The 18,266-nt window shown below is 42.8% G+C and overlaps 1 protein-coding gene across 5 annotated transcripts in view; it reads left to right on the top strand.

The window, feature by feature from the left end:
- The window catches only part of LOC109889652 (ubiquitin carboxyl-terminal hydrolase 34-like), a 62,102-nt gene extending 53,457 nt beyond the window's left edge, over nucleotides 1–8,645 (top strand). For 4 of the 5 annotated variants that reach the window (XM_031829193.1, XM_031829189.1, XM_031829179.1 and 1 more), the window contains exons 68-78: nucleotides 48–126; nucleotides 692–818; nucleotides 1,489–1,596; nucleotides 1,761–1,865; nucleotides 2,229–2,353; nucleotides 3,057–3,180; nucleotides 3,296–3,375; nucleotides 3,932–4,072; nucleotides 4,374–4,520; nucleotides 4,941–5,097; nucleotides 5,333–8,645. In XM_031829193.1, coding sequence (XP_031685053.1) covers nucleotides 48–126; nucleotides 692–818; nucleotides 1,489–1,596; nucleotides 1,761–1,865; nucleotides 2,229–2,353; nucleotides 3,057–3,180; nucleotides 3,296–3,375; nucleotides 3,932–4,072; nucleotides 4,374–4,520; nucleotides 4,941–5,097; nucleotides 5,333–6,102 — 1,963 coding nt within the window. In that variant the 3' untranslated portion in view covers nucleotides 6,103–8,645. The remainder of the gene's footprint in view (nucleotides 1–47; nucleotides 127–691; nucleotides 819–1,488; nucleotides 1,597–1,760; nucleotides 1,866–2,228; nucleotides 2,354–3,056; nucleotides 3,181–3,295; nucleotides 3,376–3,931; nucleotides 4,073–4,373; nucleotides 4,521–4,940; nucleotides 5,098–5,332) is intronic. The other variant, XM_020481239.2, reaches the window with a different exon arrangement.
- Nucleotides 8,646–18,266: the final 9,621 nt, after the last annotated feature.

Below are 18,266 nucleotides of genomic sequence, written 5' to 3'. Positions count from 1 at the left end.
GATGGCTATGATATAATGTATCTTGTGTTTTGTGTCCTTCCTCCCAGTGCCTTCCGTGTGTTATTGGAGAACGATGAGGACCGACTGCTGGTGGTCTTCAACAGAGGACTCATCCTCATGACAGAGGTACGACCAGACATTCTGCACACATTTACTAATTATGGTCATTGGGCTTATATTGAACCATTTTATACATTGCGTCATTTCACTGGCTTGTATATCGTAATTTTGAGTTAGTTTTAGGAGTGGGGTTGGGGGTAGACTCGTCACATTTCGAAAAGTCTTGTTTATCACTCGGCTAGCGGAAATCAAGATTTGGTTGGGGTTAACGGGTTCAAAATGTAAATAATATGAGCATTTAATGTAGTTTATGTCCGTTATAAGAGATTTTATATATTTTTTTTTTTACGTTTCTCAAAGTAAACGGTGTCCGTAGAGGTTTATCATGACATCAGCTGTTGCATAAATCATGACCTGTCATTTGACATGCCCCTCCCTCCCTCTCTCTCCATCCTGCAGTCATTCAACACCATGCAAATGATGTTAGTAGTTTGTGATACAGTTTCTTCATTGTGAACTGTATCCAGTAAAATAATATTTTACTGTAAAGTGTAGGAACGTTAAGGGTCAGGTTTAATTTCAAACATAAACCGTTGCCTGTCATTTGACCTCTCTGCCTCTCTGTGTGCAGTCGTTCAACACCCTGCACATGATGTACCACGAGGCCACAGCGTGTCATGTGACGGGGGACCTGGTGGAGCTGCTGTCCATCTTCCTGTCGGTACTCAAGGCCACGCGGCCCTATCTGCAGCGCAAAGGTCAGCGAAAGCTGCCCTCCCTCCCCCTCTCTGGATGTTGTAACTTGAATGGGTTACAGAGTTCATGTTTACTGTTCATTCATTGAGCTCTATCTAAAGACATTTTAGTTTAGTTTAATTGTACAGTTACGTAAGTAAGAGTAAAATTGTATTAGAATTCATGTGATGGAGAGTGAGAACTATGTATATATTTTCTGTTGTATAAATTAGTAATGGATTACGCTATTGAGTACCAGAATGCCCTGCGACAGGAAGTAAACATAAAGAGAACATGCCAGTTATTTGACAAGTATCCTGGCTTTTGCTAGTAACTTTCTTTTATTGTTTTGTAGAATCTAAAGTGGTAAAATGTGAACAAGTATTATTACTAAAAATAAGCTTTCATGCCACAACTGACATCCCGAGTCATTACTTTGAAGATATTTATTCTATACTAACCACCTACCTTGTAGCAAAACCTAATGTCAAAGTCAAATGTTCTGTCTCCCATTGACATCAGTGCATGACCAATGACTAAGAGAACATTTGACTGAAGTGAATGTTAAGATTGACTCCCTTGTGAATAAGCCCTGTGTTCTTGCCTTTTTGTTAACTAGAGCTCAATGACTTGCTTTTTTATTTAAGGACCCTGATGTAAAGTCTCTGTGTAACCTGTGTTGTTCTCCTGTAGATGTGAAGCAGGCTCTTATCCAGTGGCAGGAGAGGATTGACTTTGCCCACAAGCTGCTCACCCTCCTCAACTCCTACAGCCCCCCGGAGCTCCGCAACGCCTGCCTGGGTAAGAACACACACACACACACACACACACCGTTTGGATAATATTTGACCACATTTCCCCTCTAAACTATTCCACAACTTATATACAGTAGACCTTTGGAACAATTCCAATCACTCGACGTGATGTCACTAGTAGTTCCTGTGTATTTCTGTTCCACCGCCCAGATGTTCTGAAGGAGCTGGTCCTGTTGAGTCCCCATGACTTCCTGCACACGCTGGTGCCCTTCCTGCAGCACAACCACTGCACCTACCACCACAGCAACATCCCTAGTGAGTCCCCCTCCAACTGAGGACCAACACGAGCAATCATGAAAATAATCATGATGATTTGATAATACGACACAGTTCACATATTATATGAGGCAGCATGCTATCCTAAGGATCCTGGCTCTGTCTGTAACCTCTGGTTCTCCTAGTGCATGCCAGAGTACCAGGGAGTCTGACTGTCCTGGCCTCTCCGTGCCTGAGGCAATCTCTCAACTGTCCTTCAGATATCGAGAAAGAAAATAAACATGCCTTTTTTTTGGTGTGTCTAAATCTCCCGTTGATATATGTTGCTGTAGATTTGCGTAAAACCAGCTAGGATTTGTCCCTCTGTGATTTGTCTGAATGTGACTGTCTCTTTGTGCACAGTGTCCTTTGGGCCTTACCTGCCCTGCAGAGAGAACATCAAGTTGATGGGAGGCAAGAACAACATCCGGCCTCCCAGACCTGAACTCAATATGTGCCTCCTGCCTTCCATGGTGGAGACCAGCAAGGTGTGTGTCTCTGAATAGTACCACTGCTTTGTCTCTTGGCCAGTTCGTCAGTTTCTTAAGCTTCGTGCCAAAGTTCATGTTATCTTAAGTATTGATAGTAGTTAACAGACCGGTGGTCTTAATGCTGAAGAGGATCTTTGTTTCTGGGGAGATTGTTCTCGATGGCTTACCTGGTGTCTTATCTTAAATTAAATCTGTCCTACCTTGTTAAAAGAATGGTTGGATAAGTGGAAACGGTGCCTTATAGTGCCACAACTGAAGTTTCCTCTGGGGGAAATTAAGTGGTTTATGTATGCATGTTTCTTCTCAGTTCAAGATCTGTTCATTCCGTGTGTATGTTTGCGCTAGTGTGGTCTTCTTGCTGTCGTTGAGAAGGATCATCAACTTCCATCTCTCTCTGTCTCTCTCTGTCTCTTTCTGTCTCTTTCTGTCTCTTTCTGTCTCTTTCTGTCTCTTTCTGTCTCTTTCTGTCTCTTTCTGTCTCTTTCTGTCTCTTTCTGTCTCTTTCTGTCTCTTTCTGTCTCTTTCTGTCTCTTCTTCTCTTCTCTCTCTCTTCTCTCTCTCTTTCTCTCTCTCTTTCTCTCTCTCTCTCTGTCTCTTTCTGTCTCTCTTTCTCTCTCTCTCTCTGTCTCTTTCTGTCTCTCTCTCTCTCTCTTTCTCTTTCTCTTTCTCTTTCTCTCTCTTTCTCTCTCTCCTCTCTCAGGGTAAAGATGAGGTGTATGACCGGATGCTCCAAGACTACTTTCTGTCCTACCACCAGTTCATCCACCTGCTGTGTCGAGTCGCCATCAACTGCGAGAAGTTCACAGAGACCCTTGTCAAACTGAGTAAGTGGGGGTTTGTGTGTGGATGCATTTCTAATGTTTATATATCTAATAACCTAAGAGGCTGCATGGTTGTGTATCTGGGGTCTCCAATATGACCATATCTCTCTGACTCCAGGTGTCCTGATAGCGTACGAGGGCTTGCCTCTGCACTTGGCCCTCTTCCCCAAGCTGTGGACGGAGCTTTGCCAGTCTCCGGTAAATAGCACACACTTACACAGACGCGCGCACACACACTTTAACACACACACTCACTCAAATACAGTCACCTACACTATTTCTCTCTCACTTGCAAACACACTTAACACGCATCAAAATCTACTGACACACTTAACACGCCTCAATCTACTGACACACTTAACACGCATCAATCTACTAACCCGCATCAAAATCTACTGACACACTTAACACGCCTCAATCTACTGACACACTTAACACGCATCAAAATCTACTAACCCGCATCAAAATCTACTGACACACTTAACACGCATCAAAATCTACTAACACACATCTAAATCTATAGACACACTTAACACGCCTCAATCTACTGACACACTTAACACGCATCAAAATCTACTAACACACATCAAAATCTACTGACACACTTAACACGCATCTAAATCTACTGACACACATCTAAATCTATAGACACACTTAACACGCCTCAATCTACTGACACACTTAACACGCCTCAATCTACTGACACACTTAACACGCATCACAATCTACTGACATCTCCTATCCTGTTCTGTAGTCAACCCTGGCTAAGACGTGTGTGAAGCTTCTGTGCGAGGACCCGGCGTTCGGCGAGTACATCAAGTGCATCCTGATGGATGAGAGGACCTTCCTCAACAACAACATGGCCTACTCCTTCCTCACCTGCTTCCTGCACAAGGTAGCCATCTTGGAGCAATCGCTACCATCCGTTTATTTCAACGCTGACAGCCTCTGCTTTAGCCCGTTTATAGCCTGTAATTTCATTTATGCATCCAATGACGAAGTGCACACTTTACCAACGTTTCATGTGTAGCCTGAGTCCCAGATCTGTTTCGCCGTCTTGTCAACTTCAAATGACCCCAATGATGTTGGCAAGACTGCATAATCTGATCTGGGACTCAGGCTAACCCCTTGCTACTTTAAATACCAAGTTGATGTGCCTTGCGAGTGCATGGCCGTAAGTGTGTGTCATCTCTCAGGTCCAGAGCCAGGTGCTGTCAGGCCCCAGCTGCGCCAACCTGATTAGTCTGCTGGTGACCAACCTGCTGAACGAGTACCACAGCCTACAGCCCGAACTGGCCTCGCACCGCCTGGAGCTGAGCAAGACCAGCGGCCTTCTCAACGCTGTCAGTACCCCTTATTCATGCACTATTCGTGCCTTATTCACATTCCGATAATACACTATTCACGTCTTATTCACATTCCGAGAATACACTATTCATGCCTTATTCACGTTCTGATAATACACTTCATACCTTATTCACATTCTGATAATACACTTCACGTCTTATTCACATTCTGATAATACACTATTCATGCCTTATTCACATTCTGATAATACACTATTCACGTCTTATTCACATTCTGATAATACACTATTCATGCCTTATTCACATTCTGATAATACACTATTCACGTCTTATTCACTTTCATGCTGTAATCGTTAATTCCATAGTCATGCCTTACTGGACTGTGATTCCCTGTTCACATGCTTTTCTCTACTAGATAATCACTGTTCTTTTGTCCCGCTCCCTCCCTCTCGTTAGGACCTGCGAGCGTTGGCGTTGATGTTGTCCATACACACCCCCCAGGCGCTGGACCCGGCTCTGGGTCCGGCCCTGCAGGAGTTGCTGTCCAAGTGTAGCGCCTGTGTGCAGCAACGCAGCGCGCTCGAACAGGAGGCCAAGGACCGCAAGGCCAAAGGTACGACACACACTCATGCATACAGTGTACTGTCACAAACATTTAAACGCTTTGATGGTAGTCAAGTGTGGTGTCCCTTTCAGCCTGTTGTCACATAATAGTGTAAGCAGATAACGGGGTTGGACTCTCTCATTTAAACTCGTTGGGAAATGTTGAATTGAAGTTGAAAATGCTAATGATGGTAGTACCTGTACACAGATGTGAAGGTTAATCACCGGAGTTTCTTTTCTCTCAGCGGAGGAAGAGGGCGCCACCCCAGTGAAGCGCCGGCGGATGAGTAGCGACGACGGCCCCGGGGAGGGCACCAGCGCCGGCACCAGCACCGGGGGTGTGACCGTTTCCGGACCCACCTGCACCTCCTCCCTCCCCCCATGTGTCGAGCTGAAGCCGGAGCACCAGGAGGCACTGACTCCCACCAGCACCTCGGACACAGAGACGAGAGACTCCTCGTCCCTCATCGACCCGGGAACCGAGCACGACCCGCCCTCACCGGATCCTACCGCTGCCACCATTTGCAGCCAACCCCCAGGGGACGCCTCCCCCAAGGAGGAGAAGATGGAGGCTTCCTCTTCCTCGTCATCCTCATCATCATCCTCTTCCTCCCTCCCGGAGACGGGAGAGTTGTCGTATGGCGGCAGCGGACAGGGAGGGGAGGAGCCGCAGTCGTCTCAGACTCAGCAGGCAGCCATGGCAGGAGCAGAGGAGCAAGAGCGGAGGGAAGCAACGGCTGCAATGGATGAGACAAAGGAGGAGCGGGAGACGGGCTCTAAGACTTGCGGAGGCTCGGCCACCCTGGCCTCGGAGGACCTGGCCTTCCCATCTGCCCTGGGGCTAGCAGAAGAGGGGCCAGAGGTCCCAGGGTGCAGTAGCCACGCCCCCTCGCAGGCTCTGACAAACTCGGCCCCGCCTCCGGACACGCTGGAAATGCTCTACAGGACAGTGGAGGCCACTATCGCCGTGGTTACAAAACTATCTGGGAAAGGGCCCTGCTCCGCCTCCTCGTGACATCATCATTATTACTGTCAGCACCACGAGCCCTTTTAATATCTTTTTTTTGTCTGTTATTCCTTTTCTCTAAATGAATTATGCGCTTTCGTTTAACACTTTTCTTTCCCTGTTTTCATCCTTTCGTTTGTCGTTTCCCTTTTCTGTGTGTGTTGCGTTGGCCTCTGCTGATGTGCTTCTATCGATTGGCTCTTGTGCTTCGGTATGTCACGTGATCCCTCCTCTCCGGCTTCTATATCCGGCTTCAATGACAGAAGAAGGCGCTAGACGGCATGCTCCCAGATGACTATAAACATGCACAGCCGCCGATCCAGTGGACGAAAAAGATCGTTATAAAAAGACTATAGCACATTTTTTCTAAGGTCAAATAGGTTTTTATTTTGACTGATTTCAGTTATTTTTGAAGTGATTTATTTGTTTGGTTGCTGTAACGGGGAAAGGTTTACAGAAATTTTAGTCTCTTCTGTATGCAATTTAATTTGATTGCATTTTTACTCTGTATAAAATGGTGTACTCTGTGTGTGTGCCAGTTTTGTACTTTATGAAAGAGGCAAAGGTCCCTTGCTTTTTTTCCGTGGTTGATATCCAAACTAAGTTTACCTGTACATTAAAAAAGAACCACAAGAAACTTGATTCTGTAAAGAATCTTCTCTAGTTGTTGCCTGGCGGTGTATATGAAAACTATATATATATATATATAACTTTATATATATATAATGGTGCTTTATTTGACACGATATCTGTGGGTGAAATAAAGCAGACTTGGTGTGACAGTTGGAGCTTTATTTTATTTACTGAAAATACATTCCATATTGTCCTTCTTGCTTCTGGTTTTATTTCTTCTTCTTTTTATTTCTTTCAATATAGGATAAATTAATACATTGTAATATGAATAATTATGAACTTAAAACTACAATGAGCTATGATCTGTTTTTCTATGTAACATCGTCAAACATCCTGGAGTAAATCAGATTGATTTAGCAATGTGATTAACTTATTGTTTTAAGGATCCCCCATTCAGCCTTTTATTATTTTTTATTTAACCTTTATTTAATTAGGCAAGTCGGTTAAGAAGAAATTCTTATTTACGATGATGGCCTAGGAACAGTGGGTTTAACTGGTCTAGGAACAGTGGGCTTAACTGCCTTGTTCAGGGGAAGAACAACAGATATTTACCTTGTCAGCTTGGGGATTCGATCTAGTAACCTTTCGGTTACTGGCCCAACGCTCTAATCACTCGGCTACCTGCCGCCCCAAGCCTTCACCACGGTCGTAAGGTTTACTAGAATGTTTCCAGACATATTATTCCACTATGCTTTACACTGCTGTGAAGAACCACAATTTTAATTGAACCTTGTCTTTATCAAATCAAATGTATCCCATTTAGATGGAGTATGTTTTCAAGAGAAACCTGGTCCTTAGACTGCAGCAGTTTTGAGAAAGGTATTTGGGGAGACTGCGACACAAAATGGCCGCTAATTATTAGCTCTGCTCTGATCTTTTTTTTTTTTTTTTTTTTTTTTTTTACAACGTCTGGTTTTACTTTACACCTTAACAATCTGTCTGACTGGGTCATATGTTGTGATGGTGCACACCCCAATGCTAGATCAGTGTTTTGAAACAGATAGTCTTGAAACTGTCCCTTGAGATGACATGTGGTTACTTTGTTTCCCAATCCTGGTCTTGAGAGACCAGTGTGTGCTGGTATTTTATCATAACCATCCTCTGTTTAAATTTGTGTTTTGTTACAGGGTACTGAAGACCAGTTTACACAGGGACCCTTCAGGCAGGTGTGTAACTTGCGGCGCAACGGGTCAATTTGAACCTCCCAATAATATGCCATGTTTAGTTTGATTTCCCACTGTAAAGCGCCAAGAACCTACAGGCTTTCTGGCTTTGCACCACAGAATCAGTTCCTCATTTTATGATCGTATCTCCCCACTGCCAAATATGCTTTGGGCTGCACCCGGTCCAAGGGAGGTCGGCCCATGATAAGCGTAGAAATGCGCACAATGCAGTATAGGCTACACTCGAATGTTCCAAAATGCAATTGGCGGGAGCCGTTCTAAAAAAGCGCACCGAATGTCAGTGGTTTTATGTGACCGAGATGAGCATTTAGAAAGAGGGGAGATCTAAAGATGCAACAGCTAGCATGGGTTGTTAATATAACTAGGATTGTCTTGGGCTGCTGGACTACAAATTAAAGTTGATAGAAACCTGCTAGAAATGCTGGTTTCTGTGGCATAAGGAACTGTTTATAAAATCATTCCCTCAATATTTTATGGTCTGATTTTTGCTAGGCTACTTTGGAACCAGGTAAGACCTCAAAATGACATACAACTTCCAGGTTTTAAACAATTACGTTTATGGTGAAATTGTTTTAAAATGCTGATTGCCTCCGTTAAGATTTCACGGTGGTTGATGTTGTGGTGCGCAACATGCACAGGCCTGTCTCGCAGCTCTTGTGACCATTTTGTTCTGAACGAACCGTGCCTTGAGTATGTAAACAGTTCAGTATCTTACATTATATTTGTCAAACATGACTGCCTTTTAAGCCTATTTATGTAATTAAAAGTTTGTCTATATTTTCTGACGCCTCCATTTCAGCGTCAGTGTGGACAAATCACCTAGGCTGTACTTTGAGATGTTGGCTAACTATATACATCCACCACGAGCCGCCAGAAGCGCTTCAATGCATCCAGGCATACAGTGCATTTTTTTGAGGATTTTTTTATTTATTTCGATCTTGTCTGATCGCTGCACTCCCCAACGGGCTCGGAAGACCAAGTCATGCGTCCTCCAAAACATGACCCGCCAAGCTGCGCTTCTTAACACCCGCTCGCTTAACCCGGGAGGCAGCCGCACCAATATGTTGGAGGAAACACTGTTGAACTGACTACCGACTACAGCTTGCATGCGCCCGGTCCACCGCAAGGAGTCGCTAGAGTGCGATGAGCCAAGTAAACTTCCCTCCCCGCCAAACCCTCCACTGCGATGCAGTGCTTTAGACTGCTGCGCCACTCAGGAGGCCGTTACAATCTTATTCTAAAATGGATTAAATAAAATCCTCTTCATTCTACACACAATACCGATAATGACAAAACACATTTTGTTTGGGGGGGGGGGGGGGGGGGGTTAAAAAATAATTAACATTCTATTCAGTATTCAGACACTTTGCTATGAGATCCGAAATTGAGCTCAGGTGCGTCCTGTTTCCATTGATCATCCTTGATGTTTCTACAACTTGATTGGTCCACCTGGGGTAAATGCATGATTTGGAAAGGCACACAAATCAAATAATTTTATTGGTCACGTACACATATTTCGCATATTGTTATTGCGGGAGTAGCGAAATGCTTGTGTTCCAAGCTCTAACAGTACAGCAGTATCTTAACAATTCACAATACACACATCTAAAAGTAAAATAATGGAATTAAGAAATACATAAATATTAGATTGAGCAATGTCGGAGTGACATTGACTAAAATACAGTAGAATAGAAAACAGTATATACATATGAGATGAGTAAAGCAGTATATACTGTTGGCATTATTTAAACATTATAGTGACTAGTGTTCCATTATTAAAGTGGCCGATGATTCCAAGTCTATGTACAGTTGAAGTCAGAAGTTTACATACACTTAGGTTGAAGTCATTAAAACTAGTTTTTTAACCACTACACAAATTTCTTGTTAACAAACTATAGTTTTGGCAAGTCAGTCAGGACATCCACTTTGTGCATGACACAAGTAACTTTTCCAACAATTGTTTACAGACAGATTATTTCACTTATTCACTGTATCACAATTCCAGTGGGTCAGAGGTTTACATACACTAAGTTGACTTTGCCTTTAAACAGCTTCGGAAAATTCCAGAAAATGTCATGGCTTTAGAAGCTGCTGATAGGCTAATTGACATCATTTGAGTCAATTGGAGGTGTACCTGTGGATGCATTTCAAGGCCTACCTTCAAACTTAGTGCCTTTTTGCTTGACATCATGGTAAAATCAAAAGAAATCAGCCAAGACCTCAAAAAAAATTCTAGATCCCCACAGGTCTGGTTGATCTTTGGGATCAATTTCCAAAGGCCTGAAGGTACCATGTTCATCTGTACAAACAATAGTACGCAAGTATAAATGCCATGGCACCATGCAGCCGTCATACCGCTCAGGAAGGAGATGCACTCTCTCTCCTCGAGATTAACGTACTTTGGTGCGAAAAGTGAAAATCAATTCCAGAACAGCAAAGGACCTTGTGAAGATGCTGGAGGACACAGGTGCAGAAGTAAGTTTTTCCACAGTAAAACGAGTCCTATATTGACATAACCTGAAAGGCCGCTCAGCAAGGAAGAAGCCACTGCTCCAAAACCGCCATTAAAAAGCCAGACTACGGTTTGCTACTGCACATGAAGACAAAGATTGTACTTTTTGGAGAAATGTCCTCTGGTCTGACACAACAAAAATAGAACTGTTTGGCCATAATGACCATCGTTATGTTTGGAGAAAAAGGGGGAGGCTTTCAAGTCGAAGAACAACATCCCAACCATGAAGCACAGGGGTGGCAGGATCATGTTGTGGGGGTGCTTTGCTGCAGTAGGGACTGGTGCACTTCACAAAATAGATGGCATCATGAGGTAGAAAAATTATGTGGATATATTGAAGCAACATCTCAAGACATCAGTAAGGAAGTTAAAGCTTGGTCGCAAATGGGTCTTCCAAATGGACAATGACTCCAAGCATACTTCCAATTTTGGCAAAATGGCTTAAGGACAAAGTCAAGGTATTGGAGTGACCATCACAAAGCCCTGATCTCAATCCTATTGAACATTTGTGGGCAGAACTGAAAAAGCGTGTGCAAGCAAGGAGGCCTACAAACCTGACTCAGTTACAGCAGCTCTGTCAGGAGGAATGGGACAAAATTCACCCAACTTATTGTGGGAAGCTTGTGGAAGGCTACTCAGAATGTTTGACCCAAGTTAAACAATTGAAAGTCAATGCTACCAAATACTAATTGAGTGCATGTAAACTTCTGACCCGCTGGGGATGTGATTAAAGAATTCTCTACTATTATTGTGACTTTTCACATTCTTAAAATAAAGTGGTGATCCTAATTGACCTAAAACAGGGAATTTTTACTAGGTTTAAATGTCAGGAATTGTGAAACGGAGTTTAAATGTATTTGGCTAAGGTGTATGTAAACTTCCGACTTCAACTGCACCTTAAAAGAAAATGACTTAAGTGAAAGTCACCCAATAAAATACTACTTGAATAAAAGTATTTGGTTTACCATTAGTATCAAAAGTAAATTGAATTGCTAAAATATACTTAAGCATCAAAAGTCAAAGTATAAATAATTTCAAACTTGTTATACACTGCTCAAAAAAAATAAAGGGAACACTAAAATAACACATCCTAGATCTGAATGAATTAAATAGTCTTATTAAATACTTTTTTCTTTACATAGTTGAATGTGCTGACAACAAAACGACACAAATTATCAATGGAAATCAAATGTATCAACCCATGGAGGTCTGGATTTGGAGTCACACACAATTAAAGTGGGAAAACCACACTACAGGATGATCCAACTGTGATGTAATGTCCTTAAAACAAGTCCAAATTAGGCTCAGTAGTGGTGTGTGTGGCCTCCACGTGCCTGTATGACCTCCCTACAACGCCTGGGCATGCTCCTGATGAGGTGGCGGATGGTCTCCTGAGGGATCTCCTCCCAGACCTGGACTAAAGCATCCACCAACTCCTGGACAGGCTGTGGTGCAACGTGGCGTTGGTGGATGGAGCGAGACATGATGTCCCAGATGTGCTCAATTGGATTCAGGTCTGGGGAACGGGCGGGCCAGTCCATAGCATCAATGCCTTCCTCTTGCAGGAACTGTTGACACACTCCAGCCACATGAGGTCTAGCATTGTCTTGCATTAGGAGGAACCCAGGGCTAACCGCACCAGCATATGGTCTCACAAGGGGTCTGAGGATCTCATCTCGGTACCTAATGGCAGTCAGGCTACCTCTGGCGAGCACATGGAGGGCTGTGCGGCCCCCCAAAGAAATGCCACCCCGCACCATGACTGACCCACCGCCAAACCGGTCATGCTGGAGGATGTTGCAGGCAGCAGAACGTTCTCCACGGCGTCTCCAGACTCTGTCACGTCTGTCACGTGCTCAGTGTTTACCTGCTTTCATCTGTGAAGATCACAGGGCGCCAGTGGCGAATTTGCCAATCATGGTGTTCTCTGGCAAATGCCAAACGTCCTGCACGGTGTTGGGCTGTAAGCACAACCCCCACCTGTGGACGTTGGGCCCTCATACCACCCTCATGGAGTCTGTTTCTGACCGTTTGAGCAGACACATGCACATTTGTAGCCTGCTGGAGGTCATTTTGCAGGGCTCTGGCAGTGCTCCTCCTGCTCCTCCTTGCACAAATGCGGAGGTAGCGGTCCTGCTGCTGGGTTGTTGCCCTCCTACGGCCTCCTCCACGTCTCCTGATGTACTGGCCTGTCTCCTGGTAGCGCCTCCATGCTCTGGACACTACGCTTACAGACACAGCAAACCTTCTTGCCACAGCTCGCATTGATGTGCTATCCTGGATGAGCTGCACTACCTGAGCCACTTGTGTGGGTTGTAGACTCCGTCTCATGCTACCACTAGAGTGAAAGCACCGCCAGCATTCAAAAGTGACCAAAACATCAGCCAGGAAGCATAGGAACTGAGAAGTGGTCTGTGGTCACCACCTGCAGAACCACTCCTTTATTGGGGGTGTCTTGCTAATTGCCTATAATTTCCACCTGTTGTCTATTCCATTTGCACAATAAGTGTTGCTTCCTAAGTGGACAGTTTGATTTCACAGAAGTGTGATTGACTTGGAGTTACATTGTTTAAGTGTTCCCTTTATTTTTTTGAGCAGTGTATTAAGCAAATGAAAGGCACAATTGTTTTCTTATTTATGGAAAGCCAGGGGCACAATCCAACACTCAACACAAATGCTGTGTTTGTAAATTATGTCTTAGTGAGACTGCCAGAGGCAGTAGGGATGACAAGGGATGTTCTTTAAGTGTATGAATTGGACCATTTTCCTTTCCTGCTAAGCATTAAAAATGTAACTAGTTATTTTGGTGTCATGGAAAATGTATGGAGTTAAAAGTACGTTATTGTCTTTAGGAATGTAGTGAAGTTAAAGTTGTTCCAAATATATATATATATATAGGAAAGTATAGATAATTTAAAAAATGACTTAAGTAAAAAATACTTAAGTACTTTACACCACTGCTGTTGTTGGCATATCATACAAAAATAAACAAGGTATTTTATTTTGGGGTGGTTCATCTTCAGTTTGCGACGGTTGAAATTGCACTTCAGGGGGATTCAGATTTTTTTTTAAGTTACTCTTGAAACCTGGATAACTACAGTACCAGTCAAAAGTTTGGGGACACCTCATTCAAGGGTTTTTCTTTTATTTAGATTATTTTCTACATTATAGAATGATAAGGAAGACATCAACACTGGAATAACACATGCAATCATGTAGTAAACAAATCAAAATATTTGAGATTCTTCAAAGTAGCCACCCTTTGCCTTGATGACAACTTTGCACACTTGGCATTCTCTCAACCAGCTTCATGAGATAGTCACCTGGAATGTGTTTCAATTAACAGGTGTGCCTTGTTAACTTGTGGAATTTCTTTCCTTCTTAATGCATTTGAGCCAATCAGTTGTGTTGTGACAAGATAGGGGTGGTATACAGAAGATAGCCCTATTTGCTAAAAGACAAATTCCATATTATGGCAAGAACAGCTCAAAAAAGAATAGAGAAACAGTCCTTCATTACTTTAAGACATGAAGGTCAGGCAATCCGGGAGTTTCTTCAAGTACAGTCTCAAAAACCATCAAACGCTATGATGAAACTGTCTCTCATCAGGACCACCACAGGAAAGGAAGACCGAGTTACCTCTGCTGCAGACGACAAATTCATTAGAGATAACTGCACCTCAGATTGCAGCCCAAATACATACTTCAGAGTTCAAGTAACAAACACATCTCAACATCAACTGTTCAGAGGAGACTGTGTGTCTCAATTGTCAAATTGCTGCAAATAAACCACTATTAAAGGACACCAATGTGCGGCCCCCCAACATGAGCAATGGACATTAGACCGGTGGAAATCTGTCATTTGATCTGATGACAGTCCAAATTTGAGATTTCAGGCCTTCATGGTCTAATTGCTGCAAGGAAACCACTACTAAAGGCCAAGAAACACAAGCAATGGACATTAGACCGGTGGAAATCTGTCCATTTGTCCAAATTTGAGATTTTTGGTTCCAACCGCCGTGTCTTTGTGAGATGCAGAGTAGGTGAACGGATGATCTCCGCATGTGTGGTTCCCACCGTGGAGCATGGAGGAGGAGGTGTGATGGTGCTTTCCTGGTGATACTGTCTGATTTGTTTAAAATTCAAGGCGCACTTAACCAGCATGGCTACCACAGCATTCTGCAGCGATACACCACCCCACCTGGTTTGCGCCTAGTGGGACTATCATTTGTTTTTCAACAGGACAATGACCCAACACACCTCCAGGCTGTGTAAGGGCTATTTGATCAAGCGGGAGAATGAAGTGTTGCATCAGATGACCTGGCCTCCATAATCACCGACCTCAAACCAATTGAGATGGTTTGGGATGAGTGGGACCGCGGAGTGAAGGAAAGGCAGTCAACAAGTGCTCAGCATATGTGGGAACTCCTTCAAGACTGTTGGAAAAGCATTCCAGGTGAAGCTGGTTGAGCGAATGCGCAAAGCTGTCATCAAGGCAATGGTGGTAACTTTGAGGAATCAAAAAATGTATGTAAAGTATACGCTGGGAGTGGGGAAGCAAGTACAGGGAGGGCATTTAATAAATAAATTAACAGAACAAAACATGAGTAGAGTACAGACATGGGACACAGGAACAGTCAACGCCTAGGGAAATAACCAAAGGGAGGGACACATATAGGGAAAGTAATCAGGCAGGTGATTGAGTCCAGGTGAGTCTGAGGCTCTGACGCCCGTAACGATAGTGAAGGTGTGCGTAATAATGAGCAGCCTAACGACCTCAAGCGCTGGAAAGGGAGTATACGTGACAATATGAAATTTATTTAGATTTTTTTTAGTTACAACATGATTCCTTTATGTGTTATTTCATAGTTTTGATGTCTTCACTATTATTATACTATGTAGAAAAGTCCAAATAAAGAAAAACCCTTGAATGAGTAGGTGTGGCAACTTTTGACTGGTACTGTATATGCCGTGTAAACTACAACCAGTTAGCAAGTTTCCTAGTTCCAACTAGCACGTGAATGCGGCAATATGCATGAGCGCTCCAATGTATAAATGTTTTGACATTTTTAAATTAGTAAAAACAAATGAACACTTCATAAATGTATTCCTATATTGTTGTGGAACTAGGGAACTATTGGTGATGAGATGTGTAATTGTTGTAACGCTAGCTAGCACAAAATGAGGCTCCTCCCCTTTTCTACTGCAGTTTCAGATGAGCAGCATTCAGTGAGTCCATGTTCACCCTAGTGAACAAGTAGGCAGTGCCCTTAATGGAGGTGCCAATGCCAAAGAGGAGAAAAGTGCAGGGTTTAAAGATGGCCAATAGAGAGAGAGCAAGAGCACCGTTCATGTAAGGCAGGGAGAGGACAAACAGGTCATCGGGTGAGCATTTCAGTTTGTGTAACCAAGTAAGAACATTCTGGACAGATTGCGTCTGACTTGTAAATTAATTGGGTATAAGTAGTAGAGGTTGACCGATTAAAAAATAATAATAATAATAATAAAATAAAAAAATTCACGCCAATACCGATTATTGGAGGACCAAAAAAGCCCCGGTTTTTATTTTATTTGTAATAATGACAATCACAACAATACTGAATTTACACTTATTTTAACTTAATATAATGAAACATGTTCAATTTGGTTTAAATAATACAAAAACAAAGTATTGGAGAAGAAAGTAAAAGTGCAATATTTGCCATGAAGAAAGCTAACGTTTCAGTTCCTTGCTCAGAACATGAGAACATATGAAAGCTGGTGGTTCCTTTTAACATGAGTCTTCAATATTCCCAGGTAAGAAGTTTTAGGTTGTAGTTATTATAGGAATTATAGGACTATTTCTCTCTATACCATTTGTATTTCATTAACCTTTGACTATTGGATGTTCTTATAGGCACTTTAGTATTGCCAGTGTAACAGTATAGCTTCCGTCCCTCTCCTCGCTCCTCCCTGGGATCGAACCAGAAACACAATGACAACCGCCACCCTCGAAGCAGCGTTACCCATGCAGAGCAAGGGGAACAACCACTCCAAGGCTCAGAGCAAGCGAGTGACGTTTGAAACGCTATTAGCGCGGTCTAACTAGCTAGCCATTTGACTTCGGTTACACCAGCCTCATCTCGGGAGTTGATAGGCTTGAAGTCATAAACAGCGCAATGCTTGACGCACAACGAAGAGCTGCTGGCAAAACGCATGAAAGTGCTGTTTGAATAAATGTTTACATTTGCTTCTGCCTACCACCGCTCAGTCAGATACTTAGATACTTGTATGCTCAGTCAGATTATACGCAACGCATGACATGCTAGATAATATCTAGTAATATCATCAACCATGTGTAGTAAACTAGTGATTATGATTGATTAATTGTTTTTTATAAGATAAGTTTAATGCTAGCTAGCAACTTACCTTGGCTTACTGCATTCACGTAACAGGCAGTCTCCTTGTGGAGTGCAATGAGAGAGAGACAGGTCATTATTGCGTTAGACTAGTTAACTGTAAGGTGAAAATCTGTCATTCTGACCCTGAACGAGGCAGTTAACCCACTGTTCCTAGACCGTTATTGAAAATAAGAATGTGTTCTTAACTTCTTGCGTCGAGCCATCCCGGATCCGGGATCGTGAAAACAGCCTCAAGCTCATTACCATAACACAACGTTAACTATTCATGAAAATCGCAAATTAAATTAAATGAATATGCTAGCTCTCAAGCTTAGCCTTTTGTTAACAACACTGTCATCTCAGATTTTCAAAATATGCTTCTCAACCATAGCAAAACAAGCATTTGTGTAACAGCTAGCACAGCTAGCGTAGCATTTAGCGTTAGCATTAGCAGGCAACATTTTCACAAAAAACATAAAATCATTCAAATAAAATCATTACCTTTGAAGAACTTCAGATGTTTTCAATGAGGAGACTCAGTTAGATAGCAAATGCTCAGTTTTTCCTGAAAGATTATTTGTTTAGGAGAAATCGCTCCGTTTGGTGCGTCACGTTTAGCTACGAAAAAAAGCTGTATCCAGGAGTGTAATTATCCCCGCAGCTCATTAGCATAACACAACGTTAACTATTCATGAAAATCGCAAATGAAATGAAATTAATATGCTAGCTCTCAAGCTTAGGCTTTTGTTAACAACACTGTCATCTTAGATTTTCTAAATATGCTTCTCAACCATAGCAAAACAAGCATTTGTGTAACAGCTAGCACAGCTAGCGTAGCATTTAGCGTTAGCATTAGCAGGCAACATTTTCACAAAAAACAGAAAATCATTCAAATAAAATCATTACCTTTGAAGAACTTCAGATGTTTTCAATGAGGAGACTCTCAGTTAGATAGCAAATGCTCAGTTTTTCCTGAAAGATTATTTGTTTAGGAGAAATTGCTCCGTTTGGTGCGTCACGTTTGGCTACCAAAAAAAAACGAAAATTCAGTCTTCAAAACGCCTAACTTTTTTCCAAATTAACTCCATAATATCGACTGAAACATGGTAAACGTTGTTTAGAATCAATCCTCAAGGTGTTTTTCACATATCTCTTCATGATATATCGTTCGTTGAAAGCCTCCTCTCTCCTCTCAATCACTGGATGACTGCGTGCAGCTTGTAGATTACGCACCAATTTAGACAAAGGACACCGGGCGGACCCCTGGTAAGTGTAGTCTCTTATGGCCAATCTTCCAATGATATGCCTACAAATACGTCACAATGCTGCAGACACCTTGGAGAAACGAAAGAAAGGGCAGGCTCATTCCCGGCGCATTCACAGCCATATAAGGAGACAATGGAAAACAGAGCTTCAAAAATTCTGCCCATTTCCTGGTTGAAGTTTCATCTTGGTTTCGCCTGTA

This window comes from Oncorhynchus kisutch, linkage group LG1 (genome assembly GCF_002021735.2).
Source record: "Oncorhynchus kisutch isolate 150728-3 linkage group LG1, Okis_V2, whole genome shotgun sequence".
NCBI classification, from domain to species: Eukaryota; Metazoa; Chordata; class Actinopteri; order Salmoniformes; family Salmonidae; genus Oncorhynchus; species Oncorhynchus kisutch.
Note: the sequence above shows the minus strand (reverse complement) of the source record. Positions and strands in the feature narration are given on the sequence as shown.